The sequence below is a fragment of the Thunnus albacares genome, chromosome 15, assembly GCF_914725855.1.
Source record: "Thunnus albacares chromosome 15, fThuAlb1.1, whole genome shotgun sequence".
In the NCBI taxonomy this organism is placed as follows: domain Eukaryota; kingdom Metazoa; phylum Chordata; class Actinopteri; order Scombriformes; family Scombridae; genus Thunnus; species Thunnus albacares.
This window is the reverse complement of record NC_058120.1, coordinates 8,449,664-8,473,750: the sequence shown is the minus strand read 5'-3', so window position 1 is coordinate 8,473,750 and position 24,087 is coordinate 8,449,664. Positions and strand designations below refer to the sequence as shown.

Here is a 24,087-nt window from a genome sequence, read left to right as displayed (position 1 = left end):
TAATGATGATAACAATAATAATAATAATAATAATAAAGTAGAGTCTGAATGGTGGTCAGACAAAAAAGAGGACTGAAGACAATATGGGATAGATGCAGTTAGTTTATCAGCTTATCTTATGTGCTTACAAGAAGAGTCGTAACAAAATTGAAGGCAATCCAAAATAGCATAGTTTTTATTGTTTTAATGATCTACTGATATCACTGACATGGGTGACACATTACACATTAATAATTTGCTGATATGTTGCAAATAGTGCATTTTCTATGATCAAATGCATGGCAATTAGTAAACATAGAAGACACACCCAGTGCTGATTATTGTTGAAGACAAAGTAGTAAAAGAAGTCAAATAAGACTGTAAAAGAGGAACAATCCAAGTTATGACACTTACTTTCATCAGAATTCATAGAAAATCATTTGCTTCAAAAGGCACTATATCAGAAAATAATTCTCTCTGATGTGTGGTAACTTGCACTCGACTTTTGAAATGATTGCCTCCATTATTGGCACACTCGAGTGCTTTCAACAAAAGGCTGCCAGCAATAGCGATATCCAACTTTCCCAGGTTTCTCCATAGTAAACAAAATATTCTGAACAGCTCCATTTCAGTGAAACAATATATAAACTTTGTACAAAATATTGGGGGACTAGGACAGCTTTCCAGCTTGACCTTTCCATATTTCCACATGTGGCTCTATGAGCTTTGTTAAATATTAAAAAGTCAAATTGGAGTTCTGTCCTAGTCTCTCTTTTTTATGATTAACTACATTAAGGATCCAGCACTCAGTCTTCAAGGTGTAATCGTGAGTTGAGCGCGTTGCATCTTATTTTCTCCAAAATATTGGGACCATCTTCCAAAAGTAGCATTTCATTTTACACATTTCATGTCGTCTTACACCAACAAACCTCATAGACCTTAGAAAAAAGGCATGAAGAGTACAAAGTTCAAAGAGATCAAAGCTGATTTATCCATTGAGATCATTAAGGGAACATATTGATATTTACTGATAGAACATCCAGGACCAAATGGTTTAGTCTGTAAAGTTTCCCAACAGTACTGGTTTTTATTTAACATGTACCAGCTATTCTGAAGGGTACTGTAGAGATCTAATTTATATAATAAAAGCAGCTGAATGGCTGCTCACAAAACAATTTGGTCAAACAGCATCGTGAAGGCCTTCTGGTTTTGGGGTATTACATGATTATGTTTTAATATCAAAATAAGTTTCAAAGGCCTGCTTTTAGTATCAAGTATCATTTGATGACTCTCCTGCGTGCAAAGTAACTTCAAAAATATAAGACATTCTGTATCTATGTGAGTAATAATGTAACTCTTAGCTTAGCTCATGGACAATCATTTGTAATTCAAAGATTCAGCTTTTGAAACTTTTTCTACAGATAGATTTTCTATGAGACACATTACACAAACATCTCTCATTTACAGTAACAGAAAAACATTAATATGGAAGAGAAAAAGAAAACCTCCCTAGACCCCACAAAGATACGTTAACTCAAACTATTTTCTGGAATGAAGTGGATTTTTATGACAACATTCAAAAAAGTCACATCTAGCAGAACAGTGTTTATCATTGAGCACCACAGGCTGTGGTGCAGAGCAGCTTCAATGACTAATTCTTACTGTACATGCATTAGTATGAGGAACGAGTGGTTACAGAATACTTGTCAGTGTGCATACATGCAGGGTGTGACTGTTTGCATGTAGGATTTCTTTCTTTCTTTTTCTTTTTTTTAAAATTTTTTATACAGCTTTTATGTAAGCTTTTACAGCTGCCTTCATCAAGGAGTGTTGTTGTCCCAAGTGTCAGTAGCACAATGTCAAGATAAACTGAGGGTTCAAAAGACAGGTGTGTATGTGGAAGAAAAGCAAGGTAAAAGTGCAGAAAACACACATTAATAGCCCAAATCATGCAAGCAAGCGGACACCCACTCCCAGTCACAGACTGATATATGATTATTGATGACTTCTGAGTCACTGCACATTTCAGCTCTAACAAAGATAACACTTTGTTTACAAGGCATTGACGTTACACAAAACAATTACGTTATTACTAATAAGCACCCAAGAGGTAGGGCGGATAAGAAGGAGATTACAAACAATGATGAATCAGTCCAGACTAGTTTAGTCTTAATAGTTTAGGTATTCTCTTGTCTGGCCTGGAGATGAACCTTTACTCGAGAACAGCTTTGCACAACTGGAAAAATGTTGGAAAATATTGCAAAATAGAACTAAGACTAATTTGACAATCACAACTCTGGCCTTGTGTCCTGTGAGTCATATTAACTTAATCTTTGAGGTCATCTGTAAGACTTTAAAAGTTAGTACAAATGCATACTAATATGGTCAAGTAAAAAAAAAACAACAAAAAAAAAAAACATACAATCACACTGAAGGATGCCGGTGATGATGGGATGAAGAGGTAAACACAGGCGGCCAAATCCATGTATAACAAGCGTTTTGGGGTTAAATTCCCCATTCAAGTTTCAGTAGACATTTTTGGGGGATTTTTATTTCCAAAAACAGTGATTTACTATAAGTTTGAATCGAATGTTGCTTTTTTAAATTATCATTTATGAAAAAAATTTGATCGGTCAATAAAAAATTTCATGGTTTTGCCACTGACAACAGCTAGATACACTATTGTTCAGGGCTTTGGGGATTGTTCTATTTTTGGAATTATACTCCATATGTATTGAGTAGTGGGAATTATGTCAGGTAAAGCCATTATGTGTCAGACCTGGCGTAGCTATAATGCCATTTAATTTAATTGTGTATGTACATTTTGTCACTGGAAAATGTGAAAATAAATGTAGCAAGATTATCCAATCATGAAATTACTGAACAAAAGATGCAATTAAATGCTTGAAAGACTGAGTTAGTTCATTCCCCATTTTATAATGTTTAGGTGTTTATATACTTTAACTCTCTGGGCATGTGCAATATTTACATATATTTTCTAATTTGTTGTATGTAAATGTTTATTGTGTCTTTGATGTACCATTGTATTGTTTGTTGGTTACATAGTGTATTTAGGTTGATTGCAGCTGTATGTAGCACTATTGCCCAAGTCAAGTTGCCCCTTAGGGACAATAAAGTATATCTTATCTTATAGATTTGTGTGTGTTAAAAAGTGTTTTTCTTCTTGCGTTCAGAATGGATACAGACATGGTATTACATATTACATACAGTATATACATAAGAGGATATCTACCAATTTCAACAATCAACCTCTGATTGTTGGAGCTGCCAGAGAATCTTTATATTGATGAAATTCTGCATTAACTATGGAGCATCGGGTTGTCCTCTGTGTGTGGGCAATTTACTCTCTTACACTAGGATTAAACATGGTGAATAGCGTGCTATCAGACACCAATCAAATTTAGGCTATTTGACTGGTATGATTGGGATTCTTAGTAGTACTTTAGATAAATATCTGTTTTGGCACTGCTGTACTGACTGTCCCAGAGCTGGTTCCAGTTGAGGCAACTATCAAGCTTTACAAGTTTTCCATGACTTTAATGAATGAATAATAAAACATTATCCTAAGTAATTTAGCTTTCTATTGCAAACATTAGACATTTGGCCATGGTTCAACATTTTGGGCAATACATCCATTTGCTTCCTTGTGGGGAGTTAGATGAGAAGACTGATACCATTCTCATGTCTGTACGCTAAATATGAAGCTAGATCCAGCTAGCTTAGTTTAGGTTAAAGCTTAGCTTAAAATCTGGAAACAGAGGGAAAAAGCTAGCCTAGCTCTGTTCAAGTTTCAAAAATACACCTGCCCACATCTCTACAGCTCACTTATTAACATCTTGTTTATTTATTCTGTACAAAACAACAGTTTTTGGTGTTACAGGGAGTTACAGGCTGTTATCTAAACTTGTTATCTCGGGGCTAGGCTAAGCTAATCGCCTGCTAAATATGAAACTACAGCCTCATGTTTAGTGTAAGGACTTAAATAATGATTTTTCTCATGTAACTCTCAGCAAGTGAGCATATGTGCACATTTCCCAAAATTAAAACAAGTCATTGTATTAATTTGAGTAATTATTTTCTAATATTTGGCAACCTTTTTGTAGTATTACATCAACACCACTATTCATTAAGTGCTATGCTCAACTTAGAGGTTCCATATTTTCAGCCTGTCTAGGAAAGCCAAGGATGGAATGACAACAATATAATGTGGCCAAAATTGATTGTTTGGTTCAAAAAATGTCTGATCAAGCCTGGTTTAATGAGCACAACAGCTTCTAAATTACGTTATCAGGACTTTTTAGTCTCGTCTTGTTCCCTAAAAAGGAATGGAGAAAACTTCTACTGGTTTGAACATACAAAACCTCCTTCTAGAAAACCAGAAGGCACCTAGGAGACTGTGAATGCCGCTTTGTATGATGTCTTGCTAATCGGCTTGCTAACAGACTGACAGGGATAAAAAACTTTTTAATTAATTAATTAAAATCGGGGGACTTCAGTGGTCCTGTGCAAACAATGCAACATCCAGTGCTTTCTGCTTTCAGTCTATGGCATTAATACCTAATCTGAACTTTTCTGGATGAAAGATGGAACAAGTCTTGTTCTTTTGATTGATGATTAAATGCTAACTTTACCTCATTAAAGTTCACTTTATCCATATAGTGGAAAAAATCCCAGCAGCTCACAATTTTAGAAACATTTGGAAAGTTGTCCACTTCACATACATAATCAAAAAGCTTAACGTTACCAATGCTGCAAGCACTACAAACACACAACATACACACATACTACCAAACGAAAACATTCTTAAGACACAAAATGATAAAAAAAAAAAAATTAAAAAAAAAAAGTACACATGAAAAAGCAGTTGTTGTTTTTCAGTGTGTTCACCACATGTTCTGCATGTTTAGGTAAGGCAAAGTAGAATTAGATGATGGTTGTAAGTGTTTTCCTTTTTGTTGGGGAGGTTACATTATGGCAAGCTAGTGACAAGGGGCACCTGTGCACATCTCGGTCCTTGTGGAAGACTTGTGATCCATCTTGACCCATTCTGTATTTTCTGGGGTTGTTCTGGTTCACACCACTTTAGAAGAGGAGTGGTTCATCAGTCGTCAATGTCTTCATACACATTATCGTCAAATGGCCGAGCCAAAGACGGGTGTATTCTGTGTCGGGAGTACTTGAGCTGAAGAAGGTCTCCTACCTCACCGATGACACTCAGCGCCTGCAGAGACATTTGTATAATAAAAAAAGCTGTCAACATGAAGGGTAATATGTGGCTCAAAGACATTTAAAAACAAGATTTTTATGGAAAAACGCACCTGCCTTGTAAAATTAAATGACAAACTTGGGCTGAAACAGAGAAGAACACCAACTGAAATGCTGCAGCTGGACCCGATCAATTTATCATTTCTATTACTTAAGTGTGAGGTGTAGTCACCAGCAGGAAATGTTTTAAGAGCACAGGATGTGATTAGTTAAAACAGATATGTCATCTAAACAGCAGTGAGTGTTCACTCTTCACTGAAGAAGAGGATATTTGGTCTTCGAATAAGTTTATTTGAAGTGTCATTAAGTGTCATTATCATGTAATTGTTCTTATCCAATGATGTCTGACGTTTCTGGCACCTGGAAATTTCTTTCTGAAACAATTGGGGACAGTGCAACATGCTATGAACACAACATTGACATATTCCCTCATATGGTTGATATGGGAAATGTGGTAGCAAACTGTTTTTACACATCCAGCAGACACAGAACTAAATTGGCATTCACTTGGAGTTGTGTTTGTGTCCACCTGATGAATGTAAATCTAATATTCACTCCTCTTTTATCTCCACCAACCCCTGAGAAAAAAATCTGGCTCTTTAGCTGCTAAATGCTCCACTATGTTCACCAGAGAGTTTCCTACTTTGTGTGTTTGCTGTTGGGTAAGTAGCGTACAATGGATCTATCAGAGCCTTTTCACTGAAAACAGCAGTCTGCTGCTGCCAGACTGGCATAAAACAGTAAAGATCCAGGCTGGAAAACCAAAACAATGAGCTTAAAGACGCTAAGATGCTCCAAAGACATGAGTGGAACTACAGAGTTGGGTAATAATTATCTGGGTTTGTTACTTTTTTGGCAACACCTCTTACATTACATGCATGAATCCATGCAGTCATCTGATCCTTTATTGGTATAAAAACTAATAAAACATATATTAGTGCAGCTTTAAGCTGATGCATTCTCACATGTCCACTCTTGTCTTTCCACTGACTTTGTATGCATTCATACTTCTTCCAGAAGTTAGAGTGGATTAGTAACGATTTGACATTAGATTAAGGCTTGATATATTGTCCTGCCAACAGTTTCACAGTATTTCACTGATCTACAAAACCCCAAACATGCAGAAATTCACCAGCAAAGGCAGGAAAGAAGACGACTACTAGCTGGTAAACATAGACGTAAACAATGCAGGATTTAAAATACTTAAAAATTGTCTTTGCAAATGTTTTATGAAGAAGAAAATTCATTCAAAACATTTGTTAGAACTCAGAGATACACACCATGTTTTGGTGAGTAACACTGAATGTAATCACACAGGAAAACTCCACAGACCTTTAATGAGGTCAGTGGAAGGTTGCCAAAAATACAAGAATATAGGTTTATATGTATATGTGTGGGTGTGTGAATGAGAGGAAAACTGCGAAAGCTCACCAGCAGATAAAAGAAACACAAATCAACATGACACATCAAAGTACAAGAGAATGATACAGAGAGGAAGGCTAACAGGGAGAGGTTTTAACATCATGACAGATAAAAGCAGTACAGCACTACAATACTCCCACTCCCTGTCTTCAATTTATTGTATTTGATTTTTTTTGAAAAGCAAGAAAGAAGAATAGAAACCAATACCAGACCCCGCCAACTAGCCACAAGCACACCCCAATTAGATATGGAGGCCAGGAGATGGTTCACCCACTGTGAGTTTATGTAAAAGTGGAGAGTATCAGTTCTGGAAGAGGAAGAGCCAGCAAGTCTTCAGTAACCTCACTTCAGTATAGTAGAAGAAAAGCACTCGTTGAGAAGAGTGGGTGGCTTTTTGATGTGCTGCCAAGGGCAATTTAAAGCTGTACGATCTGCACTTACATGGACCAACACAATGAGTAAAGAGTATGGGTAAGTGCTGAGGTCTCAACTCTTGGAACAGACAACAAATACACTGCACAGTTCACTTGCTGACACTTCACTGTAGTTTTTAGATAAGTCATATCATTTGAACTTAACGTGATTCTCTGCTCATCCTGGAGTGACAGTCTCGGCTTTTTACTGACCTCTTGTAGTCCTTCTAGTCACAGTAATGACATGTCACCTTTTGGTTTAACGTCAAAGAACTTGAGGGTCATTACAGCAAGTTGGGAAATGAAGAACTTAAATAAATTTAAGTAGTATAACTTTGAAAAAATGTGCCAGTCAGCACCACAGAGATAAGCATGCCAATGGTGGAATATTGGCATTTGCGCTCTGCTTTCCTCTGCTCCTCCCTCTGGAATTTGTTGCTGTTTTTAATGAATAACAACACCAATAACCAGCCAATGTAGCTAATAAGCTACATGCTGGAAAATCTTGGGCAACACTTGATTTGTGCTTAAGTGTAGTAATTAGTCATCGTCCCCTGGAACTATATTTAGCAAAAGCACCAGTGACTGTTCATGCAGCTCCGGTTAGAGACTGACAATTCTAATTAATTAAGAAATTCTACCAATCCAGAGTGTGTTTTTCACTGAATAATGATTCAGTGAGGCCAGACCTTTCTCCTGTGTGGGCACAATGAGAGCTGGCTATGCAAGACTAGTCAACATCAATATCCTTGTACCAACGGGGGTTGCAATCTTTATTTTATTTGTTTTTTGAAAAGTAAAATGATGCAGGTTTTGCACAACCACAAAAACAAGGTAGTAATTTTAGTAATGTTGAGGAGTGTGTAAGAGTGTTTTTCTTTTTTGGTCTAAAGAAAACCTCAAACTTTCCCCTTTTTCTGCCCCCCACTGTGCTTTTTGATGGAGTTAACTGTAGACACATTTGCAACATATACAGTACAGCCTTAAGTATAAGGTATATTGCTGAGAAGAAAGTATGTTTTCAATAAAAAATTAATTAAATTAAGATCTCTTGGTTTGCCTCAAGAACTTCAAAAGACATTTTTTATGTGACATATCCTTTTTCTCATTTGTCTTAACATAGCAAAAGTAATTAGTTACCCTGTCAAGCATGTCTTTTGAGTGGGCAGCTGAGATGCAGAAGCGTGCCCGGGACTCAATGATGGGCGTAGCGGGGAAGCCCACCACCACCACCCCGATGTTCCTCTTCAGCATCTCCCTGCCGAATGCTCTAGAGGGACAAAGATTGAGAGACACAGTCAAGAAAGGTACGAGGGCCCAGAAACATTTTGACATTATCAGTTCAATATTGACCTTAAAGGCAATAAGTTCACTGAGTGGATGGGATGAATATGAGTAGTTGATTGAATACATATTTATTAAAGTTCCCACATTTAGTTCATGTGTTGACAACTGATTAAAACCCATCCGCTGGAAAGACCATGAGAGGTGGTTGAAAGATCCGGAAAAAGAATTAAAGATAAAACATAAAACTTTCCTAGTACAAGTGGGATCATAAATTTATGTAAAGTTTTTAATATGATTATGTAAAATCCACCTTAAGTACCAGCTATTGCATTGATCAAAATATATGAAATCCGCCTCTGTAGGGATAAAATTATACATGAAAAAGAACTTCTTTTTTTTATTTTTTAAAGGCAGACTAGGTAATTGTAATTTTATACTTGTGATATACCAATATTTAAAGTTTCAGACAAATGAATTAATCATGATATTGCCAGAATCATAAATCAAATATTTGTACAGTATGATGCATCACACAGAATTAATTTTAATGCTCCTGGGGTTTTAGTGGATAACGACCAGTAACAGCAACCAGCCAAAGTCAGAGGCTCACCCTATCTTTGCTGGCATGTAGAGCATCATGGGTACAACAGGAGAGTCGTTGTTGCCGTAGATGATGAAACCCATTTCTCGAAGCCTCTTGCGGAAATAGACTGTGTTCTCTGCCAGCTGTCGCACACGTTCACAGCCTGGGGGGGGGTGGGGGTTATGTTTTGAAACTTGTGAGTTGACAGCAAAGTATGTCAGATGCTCACATACAGCATTCTTGTAAATGTTTTCATTTGTTGTGTTAAAACGCAGACTGGGGGTTGGAGAAAAAAGCAGACAGAGTGCAAAAATACTGCATTTAAATAAGAATGTATATGAACTGTTAAACAGACTATTTTCCTTTCCAAATGTGTTGACAGGGGAATTATTTAGAGTTATTGTAGGTTGATGATGCCTTTAAAAGATGAAAAAAGAAAGGTTGACAAGCAGCTGCAGACAATCACATTCATGAGTGAGAAAACATCTGAGTGTTACAGCATCCAGGCACCATGTGGAGATCAAGTCTCCAGTTTCTCTGTAATGTTTTTCATTCTCCCACACAAGATCTTTTCGCTGGGATAAGCTAGATTTACAGCAAACACAAGACCACAATACACTGTTTACCATATAGATCATACATATCTACTATATCTATCTCATATCTCTCTCAGGTACATGGTGTGTTTTTGTGCACACAATTAACTGCAATACTTGAATTGAGCTACTCAAATTGTGCTTCTGCAAATTGCAGCAATGCAGATGGGATTTGTTCACAGCCTGGGAGGCTCAGCTCAGGGCAAAAAGGACAGAGGAACAATTTACTTTTATGACACTTATAATTAATATACTATACTAATAAACAATTAGAAGTCACAGCAGTGTAATTCAAATCAGGTGATCAAAAATGCACAAAGGGCTTGCCATGCATCATAACAGCAGTTTAAAACGTCATCATTTATTTAAACATTTTCCACAATTGGAAGAGAGATACTGTTTATACACTATTTTCAACCGGTGCAGCCTTTGTGTGCACTGACATCTGGTGGCAACTGATGAGAACTACAGCAGCTAAAACGATCCATTCAACTGTCAAACAAGAAAGTGGAAAAGCAAGTCTGATGTGTGACACACTTTTCAGTGTTCAGCCACGACGTGTCTGACGTGTTTTATCCTTCCTTTGTTTAGCTGTCAGTTGCATCATCCATCTGAGTAAAACGTCTGACTTTGTCATGAGCTGCTGCTCTATATCTTTTGATATGTCACAGGTGCTTTAAATGTTATTGCTCTGTAGGAAGCGAGTTGGACATCTGAAGGAACAGATACTATTTCAATAAAAGGATTCTGCTGAGTGTGAAAGTTTTCTTTCTGAAAAGGTTTTTTTTTTAATGTTTGGGGTGGAAGCCCCCAAATGTCTCATTTTGTTTGCATGCTGCTACTATTTTAAGACAGATAATACACTGAAGTCTCAGTTGTAATTCTACACTCCCCGCTTTGGAAATCCCATTTTTGGTTTGGTGTACAAATAAGCTCTTGTTCCATGTGAATGATGGAGGGGTTAGGGTAAACACATTTTTACACCCCCTCGCTAAACAAGATGTAAAAATGCAGTGAGTAGACTTTTCATTATATCTCAGCATCTCTCTCACCATGAAGTCAAGTGTTACAGTGCCAATGTAGACTCACCTAACATTGTGCCATCCTCTCCCATAATGCACTTCATAGAAGTGATGATTTGCTCCACCACAGGAGGAGACATGGAGGTGGCGTAGACTGCACTGTGGGAATGGGAGCGCAGGTACTCAATGAGGTCCTAAACGCAGCAGATACACAGGAGATGTAAGCAGATATACATGAACAACATCGCTCTAATTAGTCTCTACAGCCAGGAGGGGTTTGGCACAACAGTTTTAAACTGCCATCCATCTTTATTGTTTTGTTACAATGTGCAGATTATAAACACTTTATTGTAAGCTACATCCTGTAACTTGATGGCACATTCTTATACTAGTGATTCATGCCTTATGCTGGCTTTCTTAATTTTTTTTTTTTTTTAAAGTCACTGTGAGAATGAGGAAAAGATGGTGGAGTAGGTGGTAAGCCATTAAACATATTGATGCATTGTACACTGGTTACGCATCTACTCAAACAATTTTTTGTCACAATCTTTTCTGCATTCCCGGAGACAAAAATTGTTTAAAGGCCCCCTACAGACATATTTTAAGACACCAAAATACTCTGCTTTGAATAGTAATAAAAACGTACAGTTAGTGAGAAATTCTTGACTTCTACTTCCTCTTCCACATTGATAAATCAAAAATCAATAAATATGCAGATAATTTTCATTTCAAAAGTTTAACTGATGGACGAAGAATGTCTCCTACTTCACTGAAAAGGCCATTCTCAGTGTATGTGCACTGAAGGCTTCACATTTCCAAATCACACTTGTTTAAGTAGCACATTGGTAGCACAGGGATTGGCTTCCAAACTGGTTGTGATGTCACAAAATCCTACTCATAACACATCTTAAACTCAGATTTAAGATGAACACAGATACAGTTAACATCAGTGTTCAATCTACACCGGGTTACTGTTGCAACCTTAGTGCCTAACTGGGGAATTATCCATGTCTTGTGACTACTAGAGCTTGACACATCATGTGCTTTAAACCAGCTCATTCTTTGCTGTCACTGGTGTCTCTCAAGTACAAATCTTTTTTTATAACTCAAATAATTTCATATATGTAACTCATAAAAAATGAAATGCCCATAAAATAAACCAACAATCCTTCATCCTCACCTTTTTCCCTGCGATGTATCCCCCTGCAGCGCCAAAACTCTTGGTAAAGGTGCCCATCATGACATCCACATCACAGGGGTCAAGGCCAAAGTAATCAACCACGCCTCTTCCCCTCGGCCCCAGGGCCCCTATGCTGTGGGCCTCGTCTAGGTAAAGGTAGGCCCGGTAGCGCTTCTTCAGGGCGATTACCTCTGGCAGGCGCACTATACTGCCCTCCATGCTGCAGGGAGGAAAGAGGCAGAGAGCAGAAGGTGTTACAGCAGTGTCAGTGTTGCGGGAGATGTCCTGATGTGTTCACATTCATTTCTTTGCTGACAACCAGGGACATTTAAGCCAGTGTGATGCCCCTGGGAGGACCAGCTGTTCCCCACTCAAGGTCTAAGCTCATGACATCATGTCGAACAGATTTCAACATTTATTTGAACAACATCTTGACATCCCAATTATTATGCCTGCATTAACAACTGACAGTAAACCCTCAAGTCCATGAAACCTAAACAGTAATTGCTAGCTACATGTAGCTGCAGTTATGTAAAACTGGTTAAAAAAAATGCTATGACAGGCAACAAAAAACATGATTTACTTGTTCAAAGATTTTTATATGCAGATCATTATATAGGTCCAAGAGGAGCATTAAGCACTGCACCCAGTCAGGCAGAATAAAATAACCCACTAAAGTTTCTCTTTGTACACAACTCTGTGTAAACCAGTAAGAGCTAACCAAGCACTGAATAAGCTCTGACAACCAACAATCCAGTCCAAGGAGTGTTGATACTGTTGAACCAAATGGAACCACACTGACCATCGATAGAAGATAAGTGCTGTTTATGTGAGACTCATGACATACATGCTATGCCTGATTATTATTAACATCCAAAAGTCAGAAAACTAGCTTAAATTAGTACAAAATTAGACTGAATTTGAGTGTCACATCTAAAATAGCTAAACTGTGGCTTCAACAACCCGTTTTTGCTCAATACACAACATTTAACGGAAATCAGTTGCTTTCACCATTACACAAATCTGATGAAACTATTGCGTGTGTGACCAAGTTAGGTAGTGTTCATGTTGAAACCAGGAAGGAAATCATTTCAGTGGGCAACACACATTGTTTTACTGCTTTTAGCATGGCTAAGTGCAAAGACTTTCCTACTTTGTTGTGTTCTGCACCAACACTAAACCAATTCAGTTACTTCAAAACAAACTCACATGGTCAGAAACCAAAGAATAAAGTACAACAAAATCAAAATGTCTTTCTGTGTCCTAAAAGGTTTATTTAAGTATCTAGAAGAAAGTGATTAAACTACCTGTAAATGCCCTCGACCACTATGAGGATCTTTTTCCATGGTCTGTGAGTTCTGGGCTGGCCGTGAACTATGGCTTCTCTCAGCAGTTTCTCCAGGCTCTGCATATCTGATAGGAAAATCAGGAGATTACATTCAAAATGACAGTTGTGGAATCAACGGTGGAGGCTGAAAACCACAGAACCACAGGAAGAGAGACACTCACACAGCTACAGTAGACCCCCAAACAAAGTGTAGACAAGCCTACATTACTGAATACTGAGATCTTCAATGAACACATGATAATTGAACATAGGCAGATTCTTCAGTAAATTTGCTCCTGTTTTCAGATTAGCATGTGTTCAACTGTTCAGCGACCCTGTATTTTAGCGAGAGATTATGGCCAGTGGCTTGTCTTTTTCCACCATTAACAATAAAACAAAATGTGCTTTGGGATTGTTTTTGACATGACAAGCTAAATTTAATAAGCCATTTCATTGACTATGCAGTATGAACAGACAAGCAACTGGCTCATAGTGGCAAACTGAGGAGCTAAGTTTTGGTTCATTACTGTATTATACATTGAAACTGACTCAGTTGGATTATCCACTAAATATCACATCGACTAATCCAACCTTATTATCTGTTAATTGTATATGGGTGTAGCTGTGAAGCCAAGCTGCAGCTTGTTAGCCTAATGGTTATACGAAGCAATCAGCGGCTAATCATTTCTCACGGCAAAAATGAACTACACACAAAAAAGTACACATTATATCTCCTGTATCACATGTTATATTAGAGCTAAAGTTGTTTTATGAGCCACTTTAAAAATATACTACACATAAAGTCGTTCCAATTTAACCATGTGAGCCACTGTTAGCAGCTGGCTGATCCTGTCAACAATTGACACTAGTTTAAATAGAGGTGTTAACAGAGTGCCAGTTACTGTAAAAAAAATCTGGTTAATCCTTCAGGATTAACACTTCAAATATCAGACTTCCAAAATGAAGCTAAAACAATTTGGGCATCAAATTACTATCTGTAACTAAAACAGCTCCCTAACAATTGAATATTCAGTATTTGTGTCTATGACCCGTTGTAATGTTGATTTTTCATTGTATGAGGGAAAGTAATGAGATCAAATCACCACATATTGACAACACACAGCACGCAAGGCAAAATAGGAACGTTATTGCTCTAGCTACATCAATGACATGGGACAATAAAAGCTACTGTATATAGACAAAAGGTGAAGGACATCTGGGAAACACAGGAACAATTAGGAGATGGTTGAAGGATGAACACAAGGATCCAGGTAGACAGAAAAAAATAAATGGACCAATAAAAGCAGGTAGCCGTCAGACTGTATTTATGGGCACAGACTCACTGTTGTGTTTGAAGACTCTTATGGTGGAACCTGAGAGTCTGGCTCCCAGCACCAGAGAGGCATGGTTCAGTTCATCACTCAGAATCAGACAGCCCTGCAAGACAGCAGACCAACTTTAATATGCATGACTGATTCATACATATCATTTTTGTTTTTATCCATTTGAGGCAGCAGATAGTGTTACAAATACACATGTACACAATATTAGATCTTTTTTTATGCATCAAAACATCCGTTTAACACATTTTTTACTGGTTGATGAGAGGGTGGAGCATCATTTTAATGGTGTATTGATCTATGCTGAGATAATTACATTGAGAATGTTGTTTTGATTACACGCAGAGATTCAAATTCATTCATCAGAAGGCCATAGGATTTCCTACCCTACCACCAAAGCTAGAATTAAAACATAAAATTCTGGTACTCTAATGTGAGAGAAGCCATTGAGTGACTACTCCAATGTAGAAAATGTGCACCTTTTCACCCAGTTTGTATCATTTCACTGGAACAAAAGAGTTTAAAGCAGCAGTTTCAGATTTCTAAACAGCCAACTATGTGGCGTCTACCTGCCAAACAACATCATCAGCATGTGACAAAACAGACTGGTCTGAACTCTTTGTTATCTTTTCACTCTGACACGCTGTTGAGCCGCCAATCGCTTATGCCAACAGGAAGTGTTTCCTCCTGATATGAGGCCAGAGTGTGGTTTTGTGTCTCTTGTGCTACTGGTGACCTGTGATAGCGCAATGTTATGAAACGTTTTTGGAAGAGCCAACTGCGCTCAAAGAAAAACGATTGGGAGTAAACTTATTTCATCTATTGTGATTTAAAAAATGAGTGCAAACACTGAGACACACTAAACATTTACATAATATACAGTACAGACAGTGAGACAGAGTGAAAGGAAAAAATGTGCTGTGACAACATAAAGGAAATCTGACAAGGAAATAAAGGTGAAGCCAAAGAGTAGAGATAAGAAGAATAAATCACAGCTCCACAAAGGAACATCTATCACCTCTGGTCTCACCTTGCCAGCCAGTGCTGGTATGTTCATGGAGTTGGTTGCGAATCCCATCCCGTACGCCATGGCTGACTCTACACCCAGGAACTTAGCCACCAGTTTCTCCATCTCCTCATGCCTGTCCAGGTTACCTAAGATGCGAACATACAGGAAGTCACCATAAACACATACTAATCAGTCCCAAATGCACCTTTACATAGACAACTCTCATCTTCCAAAGCATTTAAATTTCATAAAACCTCCATGAGCTGTAGGGGAGTCAGTCTTTGTCTCTGTGCTAGATTATCTGCCATCCACTGTATATTATATGCAGGCATCACTTGCATGGTGGGCTGGCCTTCTCTGTCTAAGATGCTAAACATACTACCTCTTTATCTTATTTCACTTCCTCCAGGGTGACTTGCATATTATCAGACTTGCTCTGCAGACTGACTTTAGCTACTGATTTCTAATGTAAATACAGACCCTTTGACTGGCTGCTTTAAGATTTAATCCATCCTCTAGAATTTATTTACAACCCATTTTTATTCTTGAACGACATATTTTGACTAGAGCTACAACGATTAGTCAATTAATTGGCTGGTATTCAATTAATCATTTTTAGTCTTTTTTTAAAGAAAAAAAAAGTACAAATTTTCTGGTTGCAGCCTCTGACATGAATATAATATTATACAAATGAATATTTTCTGGTTTCTGTGGTCTTCACTGATAGTAAACTGATTATCTTGGGATTGTTGACTGTTGGCTGGGACAAAACAGGTCATGTGAGGACACCTCCATGGGCTTTGGGAAACAGTGATCAAACTTTTCCACCATTTTTGGAAATTTTATAAACCAAACTACACCAATTAATCAATTTAATGCGAAAATAATCAAATGATTAATTGATAATGAAAATAAGTGTTAGTCGCAGCCCTGATTTTTCCCATAATGAATTGCAGTTGTGGTTGATTGCTGTTTTAAAGTGGCAATTTTCTTTGTTTTTTTCTTGATTTGGTTTTAATTATGATTTTCTTCTTGTCTTTTGTCATTTGTAAACTTGCTACATTTGAAAATAGCATGTTCCTTGATCTGTCTTTTCAAAGCGTGTATACGGGTTAACTCATTTCAAAGCTCCTTTGTGTGAAGGAAAACCAATGTTTGCTGTGCAGGAAAAATAAAGCCAAGATAAACAAAGTTTTGTGATATTTGCATTGCAATGAAACGCTGTGTGTACAGATGGGATCCATCGTGTCCACTGCACCACTAAACAATCTGGTTGGTGATGCTTTGTTTACTTCGATGTACGTTCCTGCAGTTAAGTTCCGGTGATGGTAATGGCGGTGGGTGAGTCTGTGTTTTGGTGTGTGTTTGTACCAGTCTCCTGCCTGGTGCTTGCCACTCCGACACCGTACTTCATGGTAACCTCGGCTGCGGAGTCAGCGCATGGACCTGTGTTCTCCGCGAAGCCGAGATAATTATACGAGCCTAAGTTAATCACATCCTGCACCACCCGACCTGTGTACCTGTAAGAGAGAGAGGAGGAGGTAATCACAGACAGGAAACAATCAGTGAGGGGAAGCTAATATTTTTGCAAGCTTATTGGTACAATTAATAGTGATCGGTACAACTAATTAACAAGACTGAAGTGGAGTGAAAGGCTGGACGGCATGAAAGTGTTCTTGTTTTTCCAATCTCAACACACTAATAACATGGAAATTTTGGTGGGCATTTGTACCAAAACATCTTCTATTTCTGGTTCAGTTGTTTGACGGTGCTGCACCCCCACTCTCACTAGCACTCCGTGTTCTCTGATTTGTGTGTGTGTGTGTGTGTGTGTGATGTCTGACCTCACACACCTCCACCTCAGCCTCACTCTTTCCTCAAACACCAGTGAGGAGTCATGAGGATAAACGTTAATGTCACATGAATTCTGCTCAGGCTGAGGTTTCATTGTCACACGATACAGTATGTTTCACATTTAGATTAAACTACCTAAAGCAGAATGAAAGTATCAAATTCAACATGACTGGATGTGATCTAATGAGATCAGGCTCCCCCGTGTATTTATTTATTTATTTTGCGGTTACAATTTTTGAAAATATATCTGGCTTGTACTTGATTTGAGTCAACTGGTTTAAGTCAAGTGTGAATCAGTGTGCAGTTGGATGAGCAATGCCATCATCTTGTGCACTAGAATAGTATCAAATAATTGGATTCCATATAGGTAACTGACCTAGATAGATAGGAAAAATAATTGTTTTCCTTCATGTGAAAAGAAACAGATAAAATCACAATATATATGCTAAGCTGAACAGAGTAAAGGTAATACCTACTCTATATAATTTAATGCAATCCAATACGCTAGCCCTAGAATAAATGCTACATGTGAGAAGCATGTGAAGCAAATTTTTAGCTCTGGGCTCTGAAAAACTGAGATGGACTTTAAAAAAAAAAAACCCAACATTTTAAAGATTAAAAGACTAACTGAGAAAATAATCAGGAAATTAATAAAATAACTGTATAAGGCACTGCACTAATTGAAATAATTGTCTATTTTTGCATATTTTAATTTCTAAAATATCACTGTTTCATAATAATAAATGATGCCTGCATGCACTACAATATTACATATTCAAAACTCAAAAGCCACTTTCACTTTGTGCCAGTTTCCTCTTTGATACAACTTAACGTCAAATCCCATGATGGTGCATCATGTGGTGAGTTTTGGTCAGAGAGTCTGACGTGAAATGTGTCTTCTTGGCATTTGTAGGAGGTAAGAATGTTAGAACAATTACAGCTATACAGCACATTTCCCCTTGCTAGTGTCCCATCGAGGCCTCCTGCTCTGTACTGTGTGTGTGTGTGTGTCTAAGTGTACAGATGTTTGAAACTGTTTACAGTCTGGAATAAAGATGTGTCTTTCTTACTCAAAAGTCCAATTGTAGTCGTGGGAAGATCGTTCCATCAGGTCCATTTTAGCCCCCGGGACGCTGCATATGGGCCTGTTCCAGTTGTCTCGGATCCGCATATAAAGGTTTCGGGTGTAAAAGTTCTCAAAATCTTGGTAGAGGGGCACAAAGTCCTACACATGGATGGATTCAGAGGAAATAATGAGGAGGAGCAGAGAGAGGCACATGACCTGAATGCCAGAGAATGCAGGAATTTCAATCCAAGTCCGAGTGTTTGTTGTACAGTACGGTTAGAAAAAAAAATACTAGTAACTTCAAAGAACTGCGTGCCATTCAAACTTTTGGAAAGCTGATCAGGAAGGAATTTAAACTCTGGAAATATAATCTTTACACATCTTAACACATGACTCAGGTAGCTCATAAAGCTTTCCTCTTCTTTTAAATGAAACAGAGTCCTTGGAGGAAACATCCGTGGGATGTAATGGGTGATATAATGACTTCCCCACATCTCTCCCACTGGTTTCCTTTCCTCAACATAACCAAATACTTAAAAACAATGGGCTTCACTATCAAACATTACATAACACATTGAAAAACAATGTGAGTTGTCAAGGACATGTTCCAAATGTGCTGATAACTCCAACATTAGCTGTGCGTTGACAAAAATGTAATCTTAAGTAAGTATTCCCATTGCACGGTACTGTGAAGAAAAGCCATCACATCTTAAGGAGGGTATTTTAAATATTATATTTGCCTCTGTAAGTTTGCAGTTGATTACCTAGAGGTGCCACATTCTTTCTGGGATGCTAATACAAACATTGTTCTTGCAGTATTGTTCCTGTTTGCTACTGTAATATTATTGTGGGTGACTAGATTATGTTACAATGATCTGAAGTTTGATTTGCCAAACGTCTGCTTCCTTTAGCTTGAAGCTAACCCGTTCATAATGTTTGAAATGTGAGAGCCTGTACTACAGCTTCCGGTGTTCCAGTGGGAAGCTTCGTAGAGTGCAAATATCACTTTGGTCCATTCTGATAGACAAAACAACACATAGAACAAGCCCAATTTTCCATCTGCCATCACAACCATTTCTATAAGAGCAGGCAAACATTCGGTCACCAGGCAACATGTAATTACAGCTCAGCCTACCAAATCAGTCCCATTCAGTGCCTGAAATGCATCTGGCTTTTCTTTTCCTTGACAGCAATTTTGCTCACGGCGTTACTGCTGTGCAATCTGCTGAACAACCAAAACAATCATAACATTCCAGCCATTATAAAGACAGCATGCTGACTGTATAATGCACGTGTCTGCTTTTGTTGTGTAAATTACGACATGTTACTCAACTAACATAATTATTTCCTGGAATGCCGTGTACATTTCTGCAAGCAAATAACACTGCCAGGCTCACTAGCATAATTCCAAACCTGTTAAGAGCAGTGACAGCTTTACCAGACTTGGCATGATGACCTTTATAAGCACATGACTGCTGTGAGTGACTGGCCAAATCCAGATGTTATGTCACAATGAGAGAATAAGCCTGTCGTTCCTCTTACCCTTTGTTCTTCCTTTTCCCTGGCGATGTGGCACCTTTCGATCTTCCAGTGACGGAGGAAGTCGCGGAGGTAGCCGAAGATGGTGAGTATGCCGTAGCCCATGTAAGTGAGGACAGCTACTAGCATGGGCGTCTCCTCGAAAGACTCAACAAAGGGCCGGCTGTACAGGCCGGCATGGTCCGATGCTGCAAGAACCTGTGCACAAGGAAATCAGAGCATGTTGCAGTAATGAATCATGCAGGCATCTTAATGCAGTGTGCAGCCTTGTCATGTAGGAATTAGGAAAATAATACAGCTCAAGGAATTAGCCAATGAATCAATTAGTCTAGCAATAGAAAAATAATCTACTATTCTGATAATCAGTCAATGGTTTAGATCATTTTTAAGCAAAAATACAAAACACCCCACTAGTTATTATTTCTCAATTATGAACTTGCTGGATTTTTCTCTGTTTTGAATTCTTGTAAATTGAATATCTTTGGGTTTTGGACTGTTGGTCGGACAAAACAAGACCTTTGACATTTTTCACTATTGCTTAACATTTTGTAGACTAAAGGATGAATCGAGACAATAATCAGATTAATCAGTAATTATCAGCCTGGATTCATATCAACACATAGTTATGAAATTATTTAGTTCAGCAGAGCGTCTTGATCAAGAGATCTAGAGTTTCAATAAAATTTCTCTCAGGTATAAAAGTGCATTTCAGTGCACATTACTATTTGTTGGTATTTGGCAATTACAATATTGTGTGTTGGCACATGTAAACTCTGAATATCAAAACAGTAAAAACCTAAATATACCAGCTGAAATATACCGGCTTCAGAGCTGAAAAGCTTAATGACTGACAGATTTTTTTCATCAGCAGATTTATCATTTAACTGACAAAATAATCAACAGATTAACTGTGATATTAATCAATAATGACAACATATATTACTTGCAGCCCTCGCTAATATGCTATATTCTGGTATAACATAGCAGGAGAATTATACAAGGTTACATTATCTGCATGTTCACAAGTTTAGCCTATAAAAAGATATTACTCATAATTCCATGTAAACACTTTTTCACAACAAATACCTTAGCTGGAATAAAGCTGCATATTACTGTGTATATAATGTAAACGTACTGTATGATTTCCTGCTACTCCCTCGCCTTTTGTCCTAATGAGAAAAAACACAGTTAGTCTTTTGTTATAGTTGGCTGAGGCTTTTCTAACTCACTTAGAGGTGACTTATGTCCAGCCAAATTGCAAGTGGAAGGAAGATAAGGAGACCAGCGCAGTGTAAGTTCTGGTTCAGCTGTACACCAGCTATACAGGGAAGAAAACACTGTGTGACAGAGGCCAGAGACGGAGGATTTGACTGCCAAATAAGGGAAGAGCCGGTTGTGTTGATGTAAATCCATGCAATCTGAGATATATCCACACTATAATTAGAATAAACTTGGTATAAACTTGCACATGTATAGCATCTTTTGTACATAAAATTCAGTTGAAAAGGAATTTACATAAGAATCACAACTAAAAAAAAAGGATTTGTGGACACAGAACATTAACTTCACATGTCCATTTTTTTCATCTTGATATAAGTGAAGGACAGAAAGAGAAACTTACTACTCTAAAGTGTTATGCAATTCACCCTCCCATCATGCATCATGTCTCTGGGCTCATGGCTATTAGGCGCTACATGTGACTGGTCATGCCTCTCTCTCAAATACCTTACGGAGTAGCGACGCTGACATCTGCATGAACCGTAATCAGCTGAATTTCAGTCACCAGGCACTCAGTTTCTTAGCCTACCAACCCAGTTTACTCCAACATCAGCAGAGAGAACAGTCTGTGTGGTTTTAGTACCACAATGTCTGGTTACAATAAGTGTCTCCTCCCTTATTTTCCTTCAGAATTTACTTTTGGCAACAACTAACACAGTGATCAAGATGCCAACAGCAACTGGTTTGTGTTTGACTTTTCTCTGTAGTAGCAGTGCTTTGTGTTCACAATGCCAATGCTAACATGCTGATGTTTGACAGGTACAATGTTTACCATGTTCGCCATCTTAGTTTTGCATGTTAGCACTAAACAAAGTACAGCTAAGGCTTATGGGAATGTCATTAGCTTTTCAGGTATTTGGTCATAAATGACCTGATAATGGCACTAGTAGTTAAAAAGGCAGCGGATCAAAGTTATCACAATTCATCCTGAGGGTTAGGGTTAGGGGTTAGGAACCAAATTTCACTGCAAACTGTTAAGATATTTCAGTTAAAAAAAAAAGAAAACCCTGTGGTGCTCGAGGAAATGTCAGAGGTTCACCAAATTCATTGAAAAACATCTGGAAGCCGTAGATGTCTATACAGAGGTTTGAGCCATTTCATCAAGTAGATGTTGAGATATTTCATAGAAGTGTAAACGGATTTTTCCCCTAGTGTTACCAGCAGGTCAGGAAATCACCAAAGTCGTTTGAATTTATCCTCTTGGGACCTTAAACACCTGTTGTACATTTCATGGCAATCCAGGATATCTCACTCTAAAACCACAAACATGAACATGCTGGTGGAACACGAGGAACAGTCAGTAGATGAATCCAACTGACTTCTGGGGACCATGAATTATTGTACAAAATTTCATGTTATGCATCCAATACCAAGTGAGATATGTCAGTCTGGACCAAAGTGGTGGACCAACCGACTGCCCAACAGACCAGCATTACCACCCCTAAAACTCTGTAGCATAACATATTTGTGAGTGTAAAATGTTCTTGTGTGTGTGACAGCATCTAATCACATAGTCTGAGGGGACACGTTAATTGGGACAGGATGCACTCAAGGGTGGAAATTTCATTAGCCACAGTGGAAAAAGCTGTTCAGCAGCATGCATGCAGTCTCAAAGGACAGCTTTAACTGAACAGGTGCACTGGTTCAGAGTATCCCTGATTACAGACCAGCACAGTTTTAGTCTCAGTTGAATAGGGAGTTTACAAGTCAGAGACTGAGAAAAATGAGTTTTTCCAAACTTTTACAGCAAAGAATGCAACCAATAAACACACTGATATGATATTTTCCGGAGTGATTCAATTCAGTCTGTGCTGTTCAAGCATCACTGAGGTGGGAACATTAATGAGTAAGGCGTAGCCAACATGCTGGAAGAAGTATCCACTACTAAACACACTACTCCCTCTAAGGTAAACACACTCTCATACTGATGAGATAAGGATGCAATCTCAAACTTACTGCAGAGAAAGTTGAAATCTCGCTGGCTGTTTGACTTCAGACGTTTCCTTGAATTCGGCACACACATTATAAACTAAACGGTGATACAATTCAATGCAATTTCAACTTTCAGAGTTGTCAACCCGCCTTTTTTAAACAACCTCCCTCCTCTAATGCAACTAAGGGGGCGGTGGAGAACAGTGTAAACCCATTCATAAAGCTGAGATTTTAATAAATTCAGGTGCTGCCTGGTGAAATATAATTATGCCGAATTAAAAAGCGTCTCGACATGTTTCAGAAAAAGCTTTTGACTTATATTTTAAGGACGTATATGATATTAAGGATGCGCGATAACTATTTAAACTTGAATATTTTTTATGGAGTTTGGCGTTTACTCTGTGCAAAGGCGGTCGTGAGAACCATTGCTCGATGACAACAAACTGTCAGAAGCATTTACCGCCTTTAAGATATTATAATGTCATATATCCTAATAACGCAGCAGGAGCTGATGAACATGACAGCACTGACAGCATCGTCCGGGTGTTTCCCGGCTTCACCAGCCTCTCCTCCCCGTCCCATCCCGGGCCTCACCTCCTCCTCCTCGGGGTGGCAGTGGTGCTCGGGCTGCCGCTCATGGCAGCGGTGGAGGCTCTTCACCCAGCCGTTTCTCTCCGGCTTTAGTCCGTTCTTCACACGCTGACACACTTCCCCGTTGGCTGGCTTGGTCGCAGGGCTCTCGGTCATTGCTGGCCAACGATTGTGGAGCCGCGACGGTAACTTGCATATGTAGGAAACACGGAGCCCTGCCTGCGGTGCAAAGCGGTGACAGTATCCGAGCTGGTGAGGACGTTTACAACCACACTACAAACTCTCCCTCTCTCACACACACGCACACACACATACACACAGACAACACACACACAGGACCCACACACTGTGAAACCTGAAAATCCAGACGCTAAATACCGGAA

At 38.5% G+C, this 24,087-nt stretch overlaps 1 protein-coding gene across 2 annotated transcripts; it reads right to left on the bottom strand.

The window, feature by feature from the left end:
* Nucleotides 1-159: 159 nt before the first annotated feature.
* LOC122998461 (serine palmitoyltransferase 2-like) lies at nucleotides 160-24,087 on the bottom strand. 2 transcript variants are annotated; one of them, XM_044375375.1, is made up of 13 exons: nucleotides 23,708-23,841; nucleotides 21,039-21,072; nucleotides 19,907-20,101; nucleotides 18,369-18,523; nucleotides 16,816-16,964; nucleotides 15,466-15,590; nucleotides 14,439-14,532; nucleotides 13,076-13,181; nucleotides 11,769-11,988; nucleotides 10,656-10,782; nucleotides 8,998-9,133; nucleotides 8,241-8,370; nucleotides 160-5,221 (listed from the first exon to the last, which is right to left on the bottom strand). In XM_044375375.1, exons 1-13 carry the CDS (start codon nucleotides 23,749-23,751, stop codon nucleotides 5,102-5,104), a joined length of 1,635 nt encoding a protein of 544 aa, XP_044231310.1. In that variant the 5' UTR covers nucleotides 23,752-23,841; the 3' UTR covers nucleotides 160-5,101. The 2 variants fall into 2 exon arrangements, with proteins under 2 accessions (XP_044231310.1, XP_044231309.1); XM_044375374.1 differs by lacking the exon at nucleotides 21,039-21,072 and having other exon boundaries at nucleotides 23,708-24,087.

What these genes read in the sequence shown, in the direction of transcription:
- LOC122998461 (XM_044375374.1), bottom strand. Translation starts at nt 23,860, where the DNA reads ATGACCGAGAGCCCTGCGACCAAGCCAGCCAACGGGGAAGTGTGTCAG. An exon ending in GCCACCCCGAGGAGGAGGAG is followed by an intron (nt 20,102 to 23,707) that starts GTGAGGCCCGGG and finishes CCTTGTGCACAG; the next exon opens with GTTCTTGCAGCATCGGACCA. An exon ending in TACATGCCAGCAAAGATAGG is followed by an intron (nt 8,371 to 8,997) that starts GTGAGCCTCTGA and finishes TTGTCCCTCTAG; the next exon opens with AGCATTCGGCAGGGAGATGC.